Genomic DNA, 19,773 nt, shown 5'->3' on the forward strand with positions numbered 1-19,773 from the left:
GATAAAAATTTTTTTAAAAACACCACCAAAAAAAGGGCACTTCGGAGTGTAAGGGCAAAAAGGGCATGTGCTCTGCACAGGTTGAGCCCTACCTGTGCACGTGCCTGTGAGTGAGTAATGTCCTTGGAAGTCCAATGGGGCTTCTCGGGTCGACATTAACACACTGACAAAATTATATTCAGAATTAAAAATATTTTTATACCACTTTTTAATGTGTGATTGTGTAAAGGTGATCACCAGATACCAACCTTTCGTGAACTTGCTTACACTCGTTCTCATGGAGGGTCTCTCTGTGTGTGTGTGTGTGTGTGTGTGTGTGTGTTCGGTCTCACAGGTGCAATAATATTTGGAGTCCGGGAGCAGGTTGAGAACAGCGCTGTCCTGTGACGAAGTCCTCAGTAAAAGAATCCAATGGCGTCAGGTTATTTCCACGAGGAAGCAACTCAAAGTCACAGGTAAATACAGCAGGTAATAATGATCAGGCGATCGATCGCTAAATCCTAAAGTGAGCACATTGACGTCACAGGGATTCCCGCATCACGAGCGAACTCTCGCGAGAAGAAACAGAGTCCACAGTTCTCAACGGGGCAATACAAACACAGAAACGTTAACCCTTAAGGCGCCAGGGTTTTTTTGGAAAAAAATGTTGTATTTTGGCATCAAGATTTCAAAAGCTTGTGACTTGAAAGGGCTTAAAGATAGAGATCTACTGTCAAATAGAAAAATGTTTGGCATGATCGAAAGTTTACGTGGGGTGTAAATATACTAATCTAATTTGCATATTATGACGTCACCATGGGCGGCTATCTCGAATTTCATAATATTCAGGAAATATTAGATATTGAATTGATGTTTGAACATATTTGCATGTTTTTGTGTGTGTATATGTCTTTTTTATCCTCATTCCAAATGATCAGAACAGAGGAAGCCAACAATAAAACAGGAGAAAGTACTAAATTATTACTATATCACTACACTATATAGTAGTAAAACACATGTGAACAGTAGCTTACTTTTTGATCAGTTCATCAGTAATATTCAGGAAATAATAGATATTGAAAGGATGTTTGAACTTATTTGCAAGTTTTTTTTGTTTGCTGTTGTTGTTGTTTTTTGTCTTTTTATTCTCATTCCAAATGATCAGGGGGAAAAAAACGAGAAAAGTAGTAGATTATTACTATATTACTGTGCCACAGTAAAATACATGAGCCTATTTTTTTGATCAGTTGAGCATCTATCTGCCCAATCAGGTATCTATGTGACACAGTTGGTAGTTCTTGAGAGCATGGTTCCTCTCATTCATTGCATGACACAGCGCAGAGCGCACCTTTATGGAATGCCACGTCTGCCAAAAGAAAAAATAAATAAATACATAAATATACAAATAAATGTAAAAAAGAAAAAAAAAATATATATATATATATATATATATATATATATATATATATATATATAAATAAATATACATGGAAAAGCAAAAAAAACGAAAATAAGTAATTTATAAATTTATTTCCTTATTTATGTATATATTTATTTTTTCCCATATTTATTTATTTCTTCTTTTAATTATTTCTACATTTATTCATTTCTACATTTCTACATTTATTTATTTTTACATTTATTTATTTCTACATTTACTTATTCCTACATTTCTTCCTGCGTAGGGTAATGAGGAGGGCGTGGTTTACCTCAGACATAGCAATCGAGCTCAGAGTAAGCGAAGGCGAAGGGTTGAGGCCACAGTGACACCCTGTGGCGAAATACAATAAGGATCCCTGACGTTGATACGGTCTGTGACTGCGAGGTATATGGTTAAAATCTTACTGTGTGACATGGATATGCTCGTCTTTATTCCGGTCATGGCCATAGAACATCGTTTGGTCTGGATTTGTAAAATGTCCTGTGCTAACAAACATGAAACAGAGACTCTGAAACTGAAGCGCTTGATATTTTCCATTTATCGGTCAAAACTCACGGAAAGGAAGCAGGGCACATAGGCTACAGTGAAGTCGACGCAAGCATATTGACCAATGCTTTTGAAACGAGACCATTGCATTTGAATGTAGCCTAATTTCCAAAAACAATACTGACAGCAACAGCCTTATTAAATGTATGTACATCACGTTAATCCACATCGATGAATTCAGTTAGAGGATAAGACTGTAGCCTATAGGGCAGTTAGGCTACCACTAAAATCCAACCAGATCTTCAGAGCCATCAATACAGAAGAGATATTAATGCATTTACACAGCAATTAGCCTACAAGTGCACACAAATATTGTGAAGTGTCTTAGGCCTACATTTTGAAGACATACATATGACATGATGGAATCAATGAAGTGATAGCCTACGTTTAATATGAATCTAAAACAGACACCAGGTGGCAGATAGTCACTGTCTTAATGAGTGAGTTCAATCCACTCGTTTGATACACCGAATCAAAAACAACTCGACGTGTTGAAGCGATTTTTTTCTGATCATTTATATTTAGAGAAGCTATTTTTTCGGGGCCATGGGTTTAATGCGCAAACCTGCGTGACCATATAGCAGTGGTGTCAAAAGTATTGGCATTCATTACTCAAGTAGAAGTATAGATACTAGGGTTTAAAAAGACTTTTGTAGAAGTTGAAGTATCAACTCAAGCTTTTTACTCAAGTAAAAGTGTAAAAGTACTGGTTTAAAAAACTACTTAAAGTATAAAAGTAAAAGTAATGTAAGGAAAAAAATGCCATTAAGAACAAAAGCTTGGGTCATGCCACAAGGGCCTATTGTGCACTACCCCACCTCCTCAAAAAAACATTTTACTAAAGGCCATAATGACTATAATGTTATATTAAAATGTTCATGTTGAAAAATTTGGGATGCACTAGGCTACCTGTTTCAGCCACATATATGCCCATTGAAAATGAACTCATTTTAGTACAATGCAAATACATTAAAGAGCTAGAGATATGATGACTAGATGCCAATAAGTATTGTTATGGTGCAAAAAGTCAAACTTCAGAGGCATGTCATCAATAACCTTTAATGGAATGTAAATGTACATCCAAGCTTAGCTGCAGGAATCTGTGAGGACAATGGACAAGAACATTGGTGCAGGCTAAGAAACAATTACTCTTGTGTGGTTGACTATTTACAATAAACATTATAGTGCTGTCAAAATGAATGATTAATCTAAGTGATTATTCAAAAACTAAAAATGAAAAATAACTCATAATCCTGATACCTTCTTGATTGATAGCTTCTTGTATTCGGTACATACGTCTGCTATGTCCAGTGTTCGGAGGGTAATGAGTTACAAAGTTGATATAGAGCTTCACAGTCCCACCCACAGCCAGAGAGAGCTCTGGTGCCGGAAGTAAATTTCCCATTCATTTCTCCCATTCACTTTCGGAAAAATCTGTATCTAAAGAGTTTTAGAGCATGTGTGAGGATAACCAGCCACGGCTGCATATAACATATCATTTCAAGTGAAAAAATTAAGACAAAATCCAAAAAAAGTCAAAGGTACAAGACTGTGTACATATTTTCATTTCGAGCGCAGGAACTACTCATCCCATAAATCACCGCCCCCCATTGAATTCGACTGAAGCCACAACTGCGAACGAGGCAACAAGCCTTTTGAGCGACATCCAAATCTGATGACGGCCGCTCGCGCGAACTTTTTCCTCCAGTGAATTTTATTTTATATAGTGAATGTGCAGTAATAGCAGTTCTTTCAGTATTAATCGTGTAAATAAATAGTGTTTTATATATGTATTGTGTATTGATTTTTATTTTATCATCGTGTATTTTATATTGTGTGCGTGTGTGAAAGTGGTTAACGATAACGTCAGCAATGGTGCAGTGCTTTGTATCTGACTGCAATCACTGCTCAGTTGTCAACACATGTCGTTGTCATTACACAAATGTTCAGTAAATGCACAAAAAGGTATGTCTAGGCTAAATATTGTTTTGACAGTGGCATTATAAAATGCTTGATATGACTCATTTCATATGGAGGCTACAGTAGCCTAGCTAAAGTGGACGATAATGCTAACTAAAGTTACCAACCTCCCTGCAAAACTCTCAATGGCAGCCAAGGAGATCATGATTGCTCTGATAAGTCTACCGTGCAAAAACGCAATACAGGTTTTTATTTTATTTTATTTTTTTATTAATGATCTTCAGTCTTCACGGACCTTCGAGGGGTTTAACCAGACGGTTATACGAGCTCCACCAATCAGATGCATCACTGTGGGATTGTTCAGGATTGTGGGTAATGAAGTACTTAGCCAAGACATCGCAAATAAAAGGCATTTAGATCACAACAAGGTTAGTGCCCCATGATCTTTTTACGTTTATATGAGCATATACTGTCGCTTAGTACAGCCGTAGCTGGTTTTAAGTCTACCATGTATGGTTACGTTTTAATGGCTTATACCCCAAATGTCAATGCAGAAATTGCATTGAATTTTTAGTTCCGGTGTCCTGACATTTTATCCTATCCCGTCAGATTTTCCTACCCGGGGTTTACTGCGCACGCGCACATCAATATCGCGTCCTTTGTCTCATGCTAAACAACGATATTTAATGTATCTGCATTACTGTAAGGGTAGGTTTAGGGCTTGGGTAGGTGTAGACTTTAATAAAAACGCAATCTAATTGGTAGAAAATAATATTTATTGTTGGTTTCCTGTAACTGTATCCCTTTTAGCTACAACCGCGAATATAACACATAATTACTGTATTTGCAGTACTGTAAGGGTATGATTAGGGTTGTGGTAGGTGTAGACGTTAATAAACCATAACTTTACAGTAGAATTTTCATTGTGGAATTGTACTACCCACTGTTTTGGTTGGAGGTAGGGAAATCTGACAGCGTAGGACAAATCGACAGAACACCGGCACCAGCTGTGGGTGGGACTGTGATGCTCTATAGCCTAGATATCACAACATTGTCATTTGCGTCATTAATCACAAACGATAATTTATTAAAACGTCTCACTACCCAACTACCTACGGTAGCTTAATTTGTGGAGGACGAAGAGAAAGCACCCATTTGGCAAATGAAAATAAATAATAACTTTTAAGTAGGGTCCAGTGCCTTTTCGATACTTTTAAAATGGTACTGGCGCCTCAACGTGCCTGAACCGATACTTAAAAAAAAAAAAGAACTACAAAAAAAAAACTATGGATAACATTAAAGAACATTACAAATATGTAAAATAAATCCATAGCTTTCACCTTGGATGCTCTCATTTCCCAAGTTGTGCTTCCCTTAATCTAAGGCTAATAAATGTATTTCACAATCTGGGTCATTATTTAATACAAAACCACACATAATGTTTCTACTGTATCTCTGTCACTCACTCTGATATTTAGTTAAGATGAGTGCTGTCTGTGACTGTCTTAAATCAGTTCTGTGAATGACTGTATGCTCATTCTTTATAAAGTAGCAACAATCTCGTTTTTAAAATACAGTACTGTGCAAAAGTCTTATGGAAAAGAAAGAATAGTGTTTTCACCCCAAAAAAGGGTTTTAAGCCAGTTATTTATATATTTTGCTGCAATTAGTCAGTAGGACAGTAGTTTGCCATTAATTTTAATAATAATCTAGTGCGATTTTGAATGCACAAGCAGTTTGACGATGGCAAAATGAATGTTTGGAAATGTAAACTGATATTTTATACTGACACTCTACAGCAAAATATATAAATAACTGGCCGAACACCATTCTTTTAAGTGAAAATACTGCCTAAGACTTTTGCACAGCAGTGTATGTACGTATGATTAAATGAAGTATATTTAAATAAGTGTAAGGAAACAGCTGTTTCGTGATTAGCGGTGACAAGCGAAAACTTTACACTAGATGAGAAACCGACTGATCGTGACCTTTTGTAAACTGTATTTATGACAAAGAACTTCACAGATACATATATTCCAACAATATATCGGTAAACACACACCTTGTGTCCTCTGTCTCTGTTTGAGCTCGCGCTGCTCCACCGCGGTCTGCGGATTGAAGAGCGCGCTGAAAGACGGGAGGAGACCGGACTGACGCCGGTTTCATTTGAAATTTAAGCGGACTGACTCTGAGGCGATCGGATACTACTGGTTCCAACCTACTTTTAAGAAATATATTTTTTGAAAAACGAACCCAAAACTGTCTATGCAGTGTGATGTGTGTCATGTGCAGGTGTGATGGATCGCGTATGGACCAATAGGGTGTCAGAATGGTATATGTGTATACTTCTCATCCAACCACAATCAAATTCACTCCATCCTGATGGCGCGATTTATCTGGATAGTTTTTTTTCTTTCTCTCTCTCTGAACGATAACAATCCGGAATGAAATAGCAGTAACGAAGCTATTTTTTTAAATGTAAGGAGTAGAAAGTACAGATACTTGCGTGAAAATGTAAGGAGTAGAAGTAAAAAGTCGGCTGAAAAATAATTACTCAAGTCAAGTATAGATACCCCAAATTTCTACTTAAGTACAGTAATGAAGTATTTGTAGTTCGTTACTTGACACCTCTGCCATATAGCAACTATTCAGAAATGGAAATTACGAATGCATTAATATTTTGTTTTGAATTTAAGAAAAGTCGATTGAATATTTACAGGTTTGTATCTCGTTATTATTTTCAGAATAGTAACGTCTTTGTAACCCACCACAGTGATCAAATGTCGAAGCTATCTCTATCTAATAGGCTACTTCAAAGACCAAATCAAATTATCTATTGTAAAAGTTTGTAAAAATTTCTGTAGCCCAAAAACTGCCAAAAACATAACAAAAAAATAGCTAGTAGCCTACATAACTTTTTAATTTGTATTATTATTATTATCATTCTTTGTTTCTTTTTATTATTATTATTATTAGGCTATCATCATCATCCTCAGCTGGCAAACCATTATGGAATCTATTTAAAGGGAATGATTGTGGTGGGGAGTTTGGTCAAACTATTGCAGTGATAGCCTACAGCGAATATAACAGGTTGAAATAAAAGACGGCGCCGTCCACAGAGACATTTCTATGTGCACTATTTCATCAGTGAAAACCTTAGTCCCCTGCATGGCTATCATGTCAGAATCTGCAATTCAAAATAAATTTTGTCTGCCACTGCAGCAAATTCAGCAACTTTTAGATATTGTTGTTGGTCCGACTTTGTCAAGACAAACCCAAAGGAGCTCAGCCCCGAAATTCAACTGCTGTCGCTCTTCTCTTTCTTTTCTTTCAGCCGTTGGGTCCGTGTATATTTTGGTCATTCGATTTTCTATTTAAAAATAAATAAAGATAAATGAGAAACGGTTTGATTTTCGTTTTTTCGTTTTGTTTAAGAAACGGAAAACGAATAGCTGGATTTTTCGTATTTTTGTTTGTGGGTAAAAAAAGAGATTGTACAGAGTAGTGGTGTGTGTGTGTGTGTGTGTGCGTGTGCGTGTGCGTGTGTGTGTTTCTCCATCACTCAAGGATATCAGAACCTGAGATCTCCTTCACTGTGAGATATTATTCATACTTGCAGATAGTACTCACACCTCAATGTACTGCAGTGCTTTACTAAACAGTAGGTAATAACATATTCTTTCTCTGATTCTGTTGATTATAAACAGATGGTGTCTTCTAGTGTCCTTCCTTGTGTCTCTTCCTAAAGCCCCCTACACCTGCTCCTAATCACACTGAAGCTGCTGATCAGTAAAGCTGTTCTTGAAGCTGCAGGAAGAGACTCACGCTTCTGAGTTTGGGAACAATATGAGCTGCATGTGATTGATTATCCAGAACATCTGATCAACACCAGGACACCACATATATATTTAATTATACACATGTTAGACATTTTATTTCCATGTTCTGAATATTTTCTTATGTTTTCTTTAATATAAACACCTCTCTGAGCTCATATACACTGGAGTAAATGAGAAGAAATGCAGATTTGTACTCGGGTCTGTCTCCTCAAAAGCCCACTGTTCTTACTCTCTCACTGATCTGACTGCTTTCTTTAGTAATTTTGTCTGCTAACAGTCAAGCCTTTGCTAACAAGACGAGCTATTAGCACTTAGTGTAACAGAATCCATTTAAAGGTGTTGCTTATGCAGAAACAGCTTTAACATGAACACAGAAGTCCACACATGAACAAGAAACAAAGACACACAATGTTTTACTTTCTGTATCTCTGTATCTTGATACAACTATTGTGTTTTCTGGCTTTCTGGGTGATTTGTTTTTCACTTCACAAATATTTTACAGTGTGTCATATATAATCTTACCACAGTTTCTCCAGTTTACAGCGAGGATCCTCCAGTACAGCACAGAGACGCTTCACTCCTGAATCTCTTGTTTTATTCTCAGACAGATCCAGTTGTCTCAGGTGTGAGGGGTTTGATCTCAGAGCTGAAGTCAGAGCAGAACAACCTTCATCTGTGACGTCACAATCACTCAACCTGTAGAGAACAATGACACACTCTTCACTCTCTCAGATCAGATCAGTTTAGCTGTGAATCCATTAGTAAAGAGAAAGAACAAATCAATGTGTGATGAATCACTGGACTGAGATTTAAAATGTCAAAGAACAAAAAACATGATCATAAATCATTTAAAACCTCATTCAAAAATAATATGAAAATTCATTATTACTCTGTCAGGATTTTTAACCAAATACAGTTATGTTATTGGAAACATTACAATTATTAATGATTTTGAAATAACTTGTAACCAGTGTTGGGAGTAACACATTACAGTAACATATTACTTTTAGCTGTAACACCGTAGTGAAAGGCATTACTAATAAATTGGCAGTAATATTTCACTCTGTTCTTGTTCAGTAACGCTTTACAACACACTTTTAGCCCAAAATTGAATTGTTCAAAGAAAAGAGAAAAGAATAAAACAGCGAGACATGAACGAATCAAAGATGCAGCAAATTAGTTCCATTTCCTGTTTGTGGTCAGTCAATAGCTGCGTGTGGTGTCCACGTTTGGAAATAAAGACTAAACGTCAGCTTCTGATATATTTGTTTAGTGATGTTTTTTCATTCATCTCTCTCTCGCTGGTGTAACTCTGTATTGTGTGACGTAGTCCAGTGAAGGTGTGTTTAGGACGGGGTTTACAGGAGTGTGTGAGGATACTGTCATGACACAGAATGATCTCGTCCTCTGTGCTCGAGGTCCGAGGCTATTAGCTCCGTCCGGCTCGCTGTTAGCCTCGGCTCACACTGGACAGTGGAAAAGAGGCTAATGAGTGAAGACAGCAGAAGACTGTACATTCACGAGATGGATGTGTGCGCATCTTGACATTTTACAATTGTATATGGCATTAGAGTTTACATATAGTCCTGTTGAGTCTAATATGAATAGACCCAAGCAATTCACAGATATTGGCAGATAATCTCTTTACCTCTACCATACTTGTAACAGACTTGGATCGTTTGTGATTCTGGCTGTCATCCTGTCTTGTGTTGTCTTGATCCTTCACTTTGTCGATTATAAGCTCTATTGTTAGTAGTCTGGATCGCCCACAGTCATTATGTTACTCCTCTACTGGAGCTAAAATACTCTGCAGTACATTTTGACATTTCAGATTGTTAACTTCTATTTCTGTAGTTATTCTGGTGAAAGTAACTCAAAAGTAATACTGGAGTCATGTAACGCATTACAATTCTGAGACAGTAATATTGTAATGGAAGGAATTACTTTTAAATGACAGTAACAAGTTATCTATAATGTTTTACAGTTTGCAAGTAATTTGCACAACACTGCTTGTAACGCTCGGCATAAAATAAGCTGACTACACAAATAAACTTTTCTGTTACCTCTTAATAGTGGGGTTTGAAGGAATGAAGGAACTATAAATAACCACCGCAATAAAGAATGATAAAGAATGAAAGACAACCCAGTGTGTATTATACAAGAAGACAGAAGAGAAAAAAAATACTAGATATACACAATATATACAATAAATAAATGAGGGTGAGTGAGTGATGTCCTTGGAAGTCCAATGGGGCTTCTCGGGTCGACATTAACACACTGACAAAATTATATTCAGAATTAAAAATATTTTTATACCACTTTTTAATGTGTGATTGTGTAAAGGTGATCACCAGATACCAACCTTTCGTGAACTTGCTTACACTCGTTCTCATGGAGGGTCTCTATGTGTGTGTGTGTGTGTGTGTGTGTGTGTGTGTGTGTTCGGTTCGGTCTCACCAGTGCAATATTTGGAGTCCGGGAGCAGGTTGAGAACAGCACTGTCCTGTGACAAAGTCCTCAGTAAAAGAATCCAATGGCGTCAGGTTATTTCCACGAGGAAGCAACTCAAAGTCACAGGTAAATACAGCAGGTAATAATGATCAGGCGATCGATCGCTAAATCCTAAAGTGAGCACATTGACGTCACAGGGATTCCCGCATCACGAGCGAACTCTCGCGAGAAGAAACAGAGCCCACAGTTCTCAACGGGGCAATACAAACACAGAAACGTTAACCCTTAAGGCGCCAGGGTTTTTTGGAAAAAAAATGTTGTATTTTGGCATCAAGATTTCAAAAGCTTGTGACTTGAAAGGGCTTAAAGATAGAGATCTACCGTCAATTAGAAAAATGTTTGACATGATCGAAAGTTTACGTGGGGTGTAAATATACTAATCTAGTTTGCATATTATGACGTCACCATGGGCGGCTATCTCGAATTTCATAACATTCAGGAAATATTAGATATTGAATTGATGTTTGAACATATTTGCATGTTTTTGTGTGTGTATATGTCTTTTTTATCCTCATTCCAAATGATCAGAACAGAGGAAGCCAACAATAAAACAGAAGAAAGTACTAAATTATTACTATATCACTACACTATATAGTAGTAAAACACATGTGAACAGTAGCTTACTTTTTGATCAGTTCATCAGTAATATTCAGGAAATAATAGATATTGAATGGATGTTTGAACTTATTTGCAAGGTTTTTTTTTCTATGACACTATGTTCACCTCTGCCAGCCGCTCCCCCGTTGAGCAAAGGCTCGAAACGATCGCTTGTTTGTGCTTCGTGAACACTCTCGCAACACATCCTCTTTCTATTAAACATCTGTCGATTTTCTCTCATAAATCTCACGATTTACACTCACGCTATGAAATGAATTGCTCCCGCATCAATAACATGAGAGCTCGACACTTTGAACAGAAGCAATGCATAATGTTGGTCTAGAATCAAAGTACTACGTGTCTGCCATCTAGTGGAAGGGAATACAAATGAGATATTACACCATATAAGGAACTACAGTCTATTTTATTAAGGATGACGTCTTGTTGCAATTTTGCGACTTTGGCGCTTAGAGGGTTAATAACAGCTGTGCCACATCAACAATCAGATTAACATTTAATCAACAGCTTTATAAACGTATACCTCTTATGTGGCCGAGCTACAAACTATCTTCTGCTCATCAAGGCTGAATTTATTTGATCAAAATAAAGTAAAATAAATATTGTGAAATATTATTACAAATACAAAAAAAGTTTAAAAAGTTTAATATAAAATGTAATGTTATTCCTGTGATGCAAATCAGAATATTCTTCATCATTATTCCAGTTTTCAGTGTCACGTGATCTTTTAGAAGTCATTACAATTTATTTTAATCTCAAGAAACATTTCTGATTATTATCAATGTTGAACATTTTGCTACTTCATATTTTGTGTTGAAATGATGCACTTTATTTTTTGATAAATATAAAGTTTAATGAACAGCATTTATTTGCATTTATCAATATATTAATTAAATTGGTAAATGCATTTATTAAATAGAAATCATTTTAAATTCCTTCACACAGTTTTTGTGGCTTTCATGAATGATGAATAAAATTATTAATTCCTCTCTTTTTTTAAATCTTATACAAATGTTTGAGTCGTATCATAGATTCCACAAAAATATTAAGCAGCAAAACTGTTTTTAACATTGATAATAATCAGAAATGTTTCTTGAGCAGAAAATCAGAATGATTTCTGAAGGATTGTGTGACACTAAACTTCTTTGTAAACAACAACAGATTTATAAATGTTTCTAATGACGAATGTTGTGTTCCCAAATGCAAATTAAAGCGTCTCAAATCAAGCGCAGCACTAACAGTGAATCAGAACCAGAAACAGTACAGTAACAGCAGACATGGAGCGTCACACTACAGTCTTTATAAACTCATCCCTGCAAATAGTCTTTTATGTTAAATCACACTATTCATTACACAGCTGAGCTTTATATTGATCTGTATTTATATGTACAGAGTAGTGGTGTGGTGTGTGTGTGTGTGTGTGTGTGTGTGTGTGTGTGAGAGAGTGTGTGTGTGTGTGTTTCTCCATCACTCAAGGATATCAGAACCTGAGATCTCCTTCACTGTGAGATATTATTCATACTTGCAGATAGTACTCACACCTCAATGTACTGCAGTGCTTTACTAAACAGTAGGTAATAACATATTCTTTCTCTGATTCTGTTGATTATAAACAGATGGTGTCTTCTAGTGTCCTTCCTTGTGTCTCTTCCTAAAGCCCCCTACACCTGCTCCTAATCACACTGAAGCTGCTGATCAGTAAAGCTGTTCTTGAAGCTGCAGGAAGAGACTCACGCTTCTGAGTTTGGGAACAATATGAGCTGCATGTGATTGATTCTCCAGAACATCTGATCAACGTGAGGACACCACATATATATTTAATTATACACATTAGACGTTTTATTTCAGTGCTTTGAATATTTTCTTATGTTGTCTTTAATATAAACATCTCTCTGAGCTCATATACACTGGAGTAAATGAGAAGAAATGCAGATTTGTACTCGGGTCGGTCTCCTCAAAAGCCCACTGTTCTTCCTCGCTCACTGATCTGACTGCTTTCTTTAGTAATTTTGTCTGCTAACAGTCAAACCTTATACAACATTAGGAAGATTAGACCCTTCCTGTCAGAGTAAGCCACACAACTTCTTGTCCAAGCTCTTGTTCTCTCCAGACTGGACTATTGTAATGCTCTCCTGGCTCTTCTTGCATGTACTATCAAACCTCTGTAACTGATCCAGAATGCAGCAGCGGGGGTTGTCTTCAATGAGCCAAAAACAGCTCACGTTACTCCTCTCCTCATCAGGTTACACTGCTACCAGTAGCCGCTCGCATTAAATTCAAGATACTGATGCTTCTACAAGACGACCACTGGCACAGCACCAACATACCTAAACTCACTGGTTCAATCTTATGTGTCCTCCAGAAGTTTGCGCTCTGCAAGTGAACAACGCCTTGTGGTGCCATCCCAAAGAAGTTCAAAATCACTCAGGGACCTTTCCCTGGACTGTGTCCAGCTGCTGGAATCACCTCCCAATCTCAATTCATACAGCTGAGTCTTTACTTACTTTCGTGAAACATCTAAAGATTCATCTTTTTCACTAGAACTTAACCAACTAATACTAGCACTTACCTTTTCTTTTCTTGACTATCATATTCTTATTAAAAAAACCTGTCTCTGTGTTCTGTACTAGATTAACTGAGACTTGTCATGGCACTTGTATACTGTTGTTGTTCTCTTGTTGGTCTGATTTGCTTCTATTGTTTCATTTTTAAGTTGCTTTGGATAAAAGCGTCTGCTAAATGATTAAATGTAAATGTAAATGTAAGCCTTTGCTAACAATACAGCTATTAGCACTTAGTGTAACAGAACCCATTTAAAGGTGTTGCTAATGCAGAAACAGCTTTAATATGAACACAGAAGTCCACACATGAACAAGAAACAAAGACACACAATGTTTAACTTTCTGTATGTGATAGATCGTCACACATTAAATTAACACGATATCGATAATTGTTGCTTTGAATATCACAGTTAACGTCAATACCAGTATATCACGACCCCTAGTCTCATCCAATCAGTAGGAAGTATTACATTCACAAACAATAGCTAATTTTTTACATTTTGTCTGACTTGTCATTGTGTTTTCTGGCTTTCTGGGTGATTTGTTTTTCACTTCACAAATATTTTACAGTGCGTCATATATAATCTTACCGCAGTTTCTCCAGTTTACAGCGAGGATCCTCCAGTCCAGCACAGAGACGCTTCACTCCTGAATCTCTTATTTTATTCCTAGACAGACTCAGTTCTCTCAGGTGTGAGGGGTTTGATCTCAGAGCTGAAGTCAGAGCAGAACAACCTTCATCTGTGACGTCACAATCTCTCAACCTGTAGAGAACAATGACACACTCTTCACTCTCTCAGATCAGATCAGTTTAGCTGTGAATCCATTAGTAAAGAGAAAGAACAAATCAATGTGTGAGATTTAAAATGTCAAAGAACAAAAACATGAGTCTGATTAAAGATAAATAATATTACTTTGTTACACCGGCGTAGTTTAAAGGGGTCATGATCTTTTGTCATAAGAGGACACTGTACTATAAAAACATCCTGTAAGTTTCAGAACACAAAACTGAGTCATTAGTCTAAAAACATCTTATATTGAAGGCAGTCTGACGAAACAACAGCTTGTGTAATGATCAGCTTGACAACATTATAAGTGGATCTCAGAGAATGGTACAAAATAAAAAACTGAGGCAGTTCATGATGCCTTTAAAAATGACAATTACTTAAATTCCTTTTTTATAGTAATATATTAATAAATAAATAATTTATATGCCACTTCTGTCTCTGAATCTAACGGTGTCACTAATTTAATATAAAACACATCTAAATACTGAGCACTAAACTCTGAACAACATCTGCAGCACTGAAGATTTCTGAGCTTTAACTTTGATTTTCTTCATGTTTTAACAGTGAAGTGATTGTTCTCAGTGATACTTACTGAACTGATCTGGATTCTTTAATCACAGGCAGCAGCTTCTGAAGAACTTTCACATTTTCAGCTTTATCCTTTCCTTCAACAAATTTATCAAGACGAAACTCATTCAGTTCCTCTTCTGATGTCAACAACACAAAAGCTACAGCTGACCACTGAGATGAAGAGAGTTTGGTTTCCTTTATTCCTCCAGATGTCAGATACTGTTGTATTTCCTCCACTAGTGAACGATCACCCAGTTCATTCAGACAGTGGAACAGATTGATGGGTTTCTCTGGAGACTCAATGGTCCTGATCTTCTTCTTGATGTACTCAACTGTTGTCTCATTGCTGTCAGAGCTGTTTCTTTTCAGCTTCATTATTTGTTGTAGGAGAATCTGATGAGACTCTACTGACAAACCCAGAAGGAACCGCAGGAAAAGATCCAGATGCCCATTTTTACTCCGAAGAGCCTCTTTCACAGATCTCTGATGCAGCTCAGATAATGAAACAGGTTCTGATGAACTGAGTTTAAACTGTTTCTTCACTTTAGAGGGTAAACTCAGTTTGGTGAACTGGTCAAACACATTTCTGTTGTAGTTTGTCCAGGAGAGGTGCACATATAGAGCTGCTAGATGTTCCTGAATGCTCAGATGAACAAAGCAGAAGACTTTCCCCTGATACAAGCCCAGCTCCTCTCTGAAGATCTGAGTGCACAATCCTGAGTACACTGATGCTTCTGTCACATCAATGCCACACTCTCTCAGGTCTTCCTCATAGAAGATCAGGTTTCCTTTCACAAGCTGTTGGAAAGCCACTTTCCCCAGTTTGAGGATCATGTCTTCATCTGTCACCTTCTTCTCATAGTCCTTCTCATGTTTGATGTTGGTCTGAAGGATCAGGAAGTGTGTGTACATCTGAGTGAGAGTCTTGGGAATCTCTCCTCTCTCTGCTCGACTCAACATCTTCTCCAGAACAGCGGCTGAGATCCAGCAGAACACTGGGATGTGGCACATGATGTAGAGGCTCCTTGATGACTTCAGGTGTGAGATGATCCTGTCGGCCAGACTCTGATCACTGATTCTCTTCCTGAAGTATTCCTCCTTCTGTGGCTCATTGAAGCCTCGTACCTCTGTCACTCGATGGACACACTCAGACGGGACGAGATCAGCTGCCGCTGGTCTGGAGGTGATCCAGATGAGAGCAGAGGGAAGCAGATTCCCCACAATGAGGTTCATCAGCAGCTCGTCCACTGAGGCTGGTTCAGATATATTACACACTTTCACTTTACTCTTAAAGTCCAGAGACAGACGACACTCATCCAGACCATCAAAGATGAACAACACTTTATATCCATCACTGGATATTTCCATTTCTTTAGTTTCAGGGAAAAAGACATGAAGAAGATCTGAAAGACTGAGTGTTTTGTCCTTCATCAGGTTGATTTCTCTGAAAGGAAGTGGAAATATGAACTGGACGTCCTGATTCTCTTTCCCTTCAGCCCAGTCCAGGATCAACTTCTGCACAGAGACTGTTTTTCCGATGCCAGCGACTCCCTTTGTCAGCACAGTTCTGATGGCTTTGTCTTGTCCAGGTAAAGGTCTAAAGATGTCACTGCATTTGATGGCTGTGTCTTCTGTAGCTGTTCTCCTGGATTGTGTCTCAATCTGTCTCACCTCATGTTCATTACTGATCTCTCCACTCTCACTCTCTGTGATGTAGAGCTGTGTGTAGATCTCATTCAGGAGTGTTGGGTTTCTCTGCGTCGCTGTTCCCTCATACAGACGCTCAAACTTCTTCAGCAGATTTGATCTGAACCTGTTGAGGACTTCATGCCTGGAAAATTAACATACTGCATTAACAAATAAGCTAATGAGCACAGTGTATTTTATGTATTCTGTATCATAATCAAATAATCTTCAACAGAAATATCAGACCTGAGATCAGTCTTTGTATCTTCACTATATACAGTATATAATGTATTTCTGTGATGCTCCGCTGTATTTTCAGCATCATTCCTCCATTCTTCAGTGTCACATGATCTTCAGAAATCATGAAAATATGATAAATTTTGGTGCTAATGAAAGCAATTATTATTAAAGTATTAATTTCTTTCTTTCAAAATACAAAAACCAAAAATATTACTGACCTCAAATGTTTGAATGGTAGTGCATATATTGTATATACTTTAATATAATATAAATTATATTTTAACAAAACACTGACTATATTAGACTGCAAAACCTGTTAATCATTCAATGCTCCTAAAATATGTTTTAAAATGTAAGACTGCATTAAAATCCAGTATTTAGAACAAATAAATTATTGAGAGAAAACTACTGAAAAAAGAAATCACATTATATTAAACCAAGGTATGACAAGTTATTTCTTCTGTATTCATATAAAAACTACTCACATTATGCTTTCAAACACATTCACTGACTTACATTGAAAAACTGAAATCTGCTGCTGCATCGATCAGTTGAAAAATCCTATTTATTAAATATTGAAAAGGTGATAAGCAGTGTTGAGGAAGATATAACCCACTCATAATGTGAAGTACCTCAACTACTGTGATTGTCAAGAGTAATGAACCTATGAATGGTTTGGTTGTTGAGACTTATAATCTAACAGCTGATTCATAGACATACAGTTATTGTAGAAAATATACATTTTGAGAATATAAAATGACACACTATAATAATATTTATATAAAAATATACCTGAGATCAGTCTTTATTATACGATCCACAGACACACAGCTGGACTCTGCTTCTGATCTCTTCTGATCAACTGAACTATAACAGAGAGAGATTAAAGTCAGTGCTTTGAATTACCATATTTACCAACACTTTAAAAAGCACTTTAGGATCATTTCATTTACACTATTTCATTACAAAAGAGTTTTTTCATAAATTTTTCTCTCTGTATAACACAATATATTAAAATATCAGATAAAGATAAAAAATTTATATTATCAATGTACATGAAAAAAATATATATATCATATATTGTAGAAAATTTACTTTGAGAATATAAGATGACTAATTTAGCAGATGCTTTTATCCAAAGTGTCTTACAAATGAGGACAACAGAAGCAATCTAAACTAACAACAGAGCAACAATATACAAATGCTAGAAAAAGTCTCAGTTAGCTTAACAGTACACGACACGTAGCAAGGTTTTTATTTTATTTGATAAAAGACACAATAAAGACAAGCTTCTAGAGGCACATAAGTCTGAAGTAATGAATTTAGGTAAAGGGGAGAAGAACTAATGCTGGTTTTGTTATGTGAGCAGCTATTGGTAGCCAGAGCAGACTGATGAAGAGAGGTGTGATGTCAATTATTTTCGACTCGTTAAAAATGTATATTATATTTTGCTGCCGTGTTCTGGATTAATAGTAAAGAATGAAAAATTATGTGAGCTTAATGGGAACAGGTAAGTGCTTAAAGGGTATAAACATATACCCATTAACCACAGCCACGCTTTCTGCATTTAATTATGTATATTTGCTTTTGTCACTTAAAATATTTTTTTTGTGTGAGAGATAAATATTTTATTGTAACATAACATCTTATACTGAAACCAATATCTTGTTCACGAAAAATGTCTCAATGTAGATTTTGGTGAGATAAATTGGTATGTTTACCCTAATACTTATATAAAAACATACCTGAGATCAGTCTTTGTATCTCCACTCTTAAACCCTAATGGAGGATGCATAGACCGATCACTCCTCACAGACACACAGCTGGACTCTGCTTCTGATCTCTTCTGATCAACTGAACTATAACAGAGACAGATTTAATTCTTTACGATGATCATCATTTTCTTCTGAAGCCTTTTATGTTTCATTAAAAACACTCCATGAGGCAGATTAAGGTGTTCAGGGGCCCGTAGACTTCTCTTTGTGTGGGGCCCTCCTCAATCATTATGCTTCACTGGAGAAATGTATTTAGTACCATACATGTTCCACATGCAAGTACTGTGAACTTACACACACACACGCACGCACACATGCACACACGCACACGCACACACACACACACACACACACACACACACACACACACAGCCAATCCTACAGTGTTTCCTCTACATTCCCAGTGTCCCCTCAGGATTGTGTGAGACTGTGGGGGGTGATAATTGGTTACAAAGACAATTTTATGATTGCTTTTATCAAAGTTACTAAAAACACTTTTCCTATTTTTTATCACAGAATAAGGCAGAAAATATATTTTATAGCTTCTGTACTGTAATAATAAATGTTATGTCAATTAACACTGTATTATTAAAATACTTTATTACCTGTAGATGACTTGAAAAACACACATAAACCATATATTGTCTGCATTATTGCTTGTCTTTGTTTAATCAGTTAAGCTTTTTGTTTTTTATTCAGCTTAGTCAAATTGATAGCAGATGCCTTTGTCCAGCTGAGTCCGTTTTGGACTTTCTCCAGCTTCAGGTATAAATTGGCCTTTAAAGAATAAATAATTCATTTTAACTAAAAAATCTCCAGACACAAAAACAAAAAGGAGACGCCCATCTCTCATCATTGAAGGTGATTTAATACAGTGTTTCTTCGAAGTACCTGCATCCTGGAGAAAACTCTTGATCTGTGGATGTTTGTGTGTCCTCCATGATGAAACAGAATCTGATCTCCAGCACTGACTCTGAATAGAAATGACAAACAAACTCAATAATTCAGCTGAACGGATCCTGAGAGAAACAGATCATGAGATACACATGTTCAGATACACAATGTTAGTCGTGTGTTAACAAATGATCAAATAAACCACACACAACACCAAACACCAATCAAACCACCTCCACCTGCTTGAAATTGGAAATATTAAACATGTAAAACTAAACGTCGTTTATAGTAAATCTGAAAGCGGAAGTCACTGTAAAGCACTCAGCACTCACCTTATTTACACAGATTCACAAAATCCACCGTCTTTCTATGAAGCAGCTACACGACAATCATACTTTAGTTCCTCTG

The 19,773-nt window shown here is 36.7% G+C and overlaps 2 protein-coding genes across 6 annotated transcripts in view; one reads left to right on the top strand and one right to left on the bottom strand.

The window, feature by feature from the left end:
• Positions 1-19,773, top strand: part of LOC127964942 (uncharacterized) — a 171,511-nt gene that overhangs the window by 126,220 nt on the left and 25,518 nt on the right. The window lies entirely within an intron of this gene.
• The window catches only part of LOC127964893 (NACHT, LRR and PYD domains-containing protein 12-like), a 97,135-nt gene that overhangs the window by 11,267 nt on the left and 66,095 nt on the right, over positions 1-19,773 (bottom strand). The window contains exons 2-7 of the mRNA XM_052565378.1: positions 18,442-18,555; positions 17,489-17,563; positions 16,703-16,807; positions 14,793-16,601; positions 14,003-14,176; positions 8,248-8,421 (exon numbers count right to left, since the gene is read on the bottom strand). Coding sequence (XP_052421338.1) covers positions 8,248-8,421; positions 14,003-14,176; positions 14,793-16,601; positions 16,703-16,807; positions 17,489-17,563; positions 18,442-18,555 — 2,451 coding nt within the window. The remainder of the gene's footprint in view (positions 1-8,247; positions 8,422-14,002; positions 14,177-14,792; positions 16,602-16,702; positions 16,808-17,488; positions 17,564-18,441; positions 18,556-19,773) is intronic.

The sequence above is a fragment of the Carassius gibelio genome, chromosome B9 (assembly GCF_023724105.1).
Source record: "Carassius gibelio isolate Cgi1373 ecotype wild population from Czech Republic chromosome B9, carGib1.2-hapl.c, whole genome shotgun sequence".
Taxonomy (NCBI): Eukaryota; Metazoa; Chordata; class Actinopteri; order Cypriniformes; family Cyprinidae; genus Carassius; species Carassius gibelio.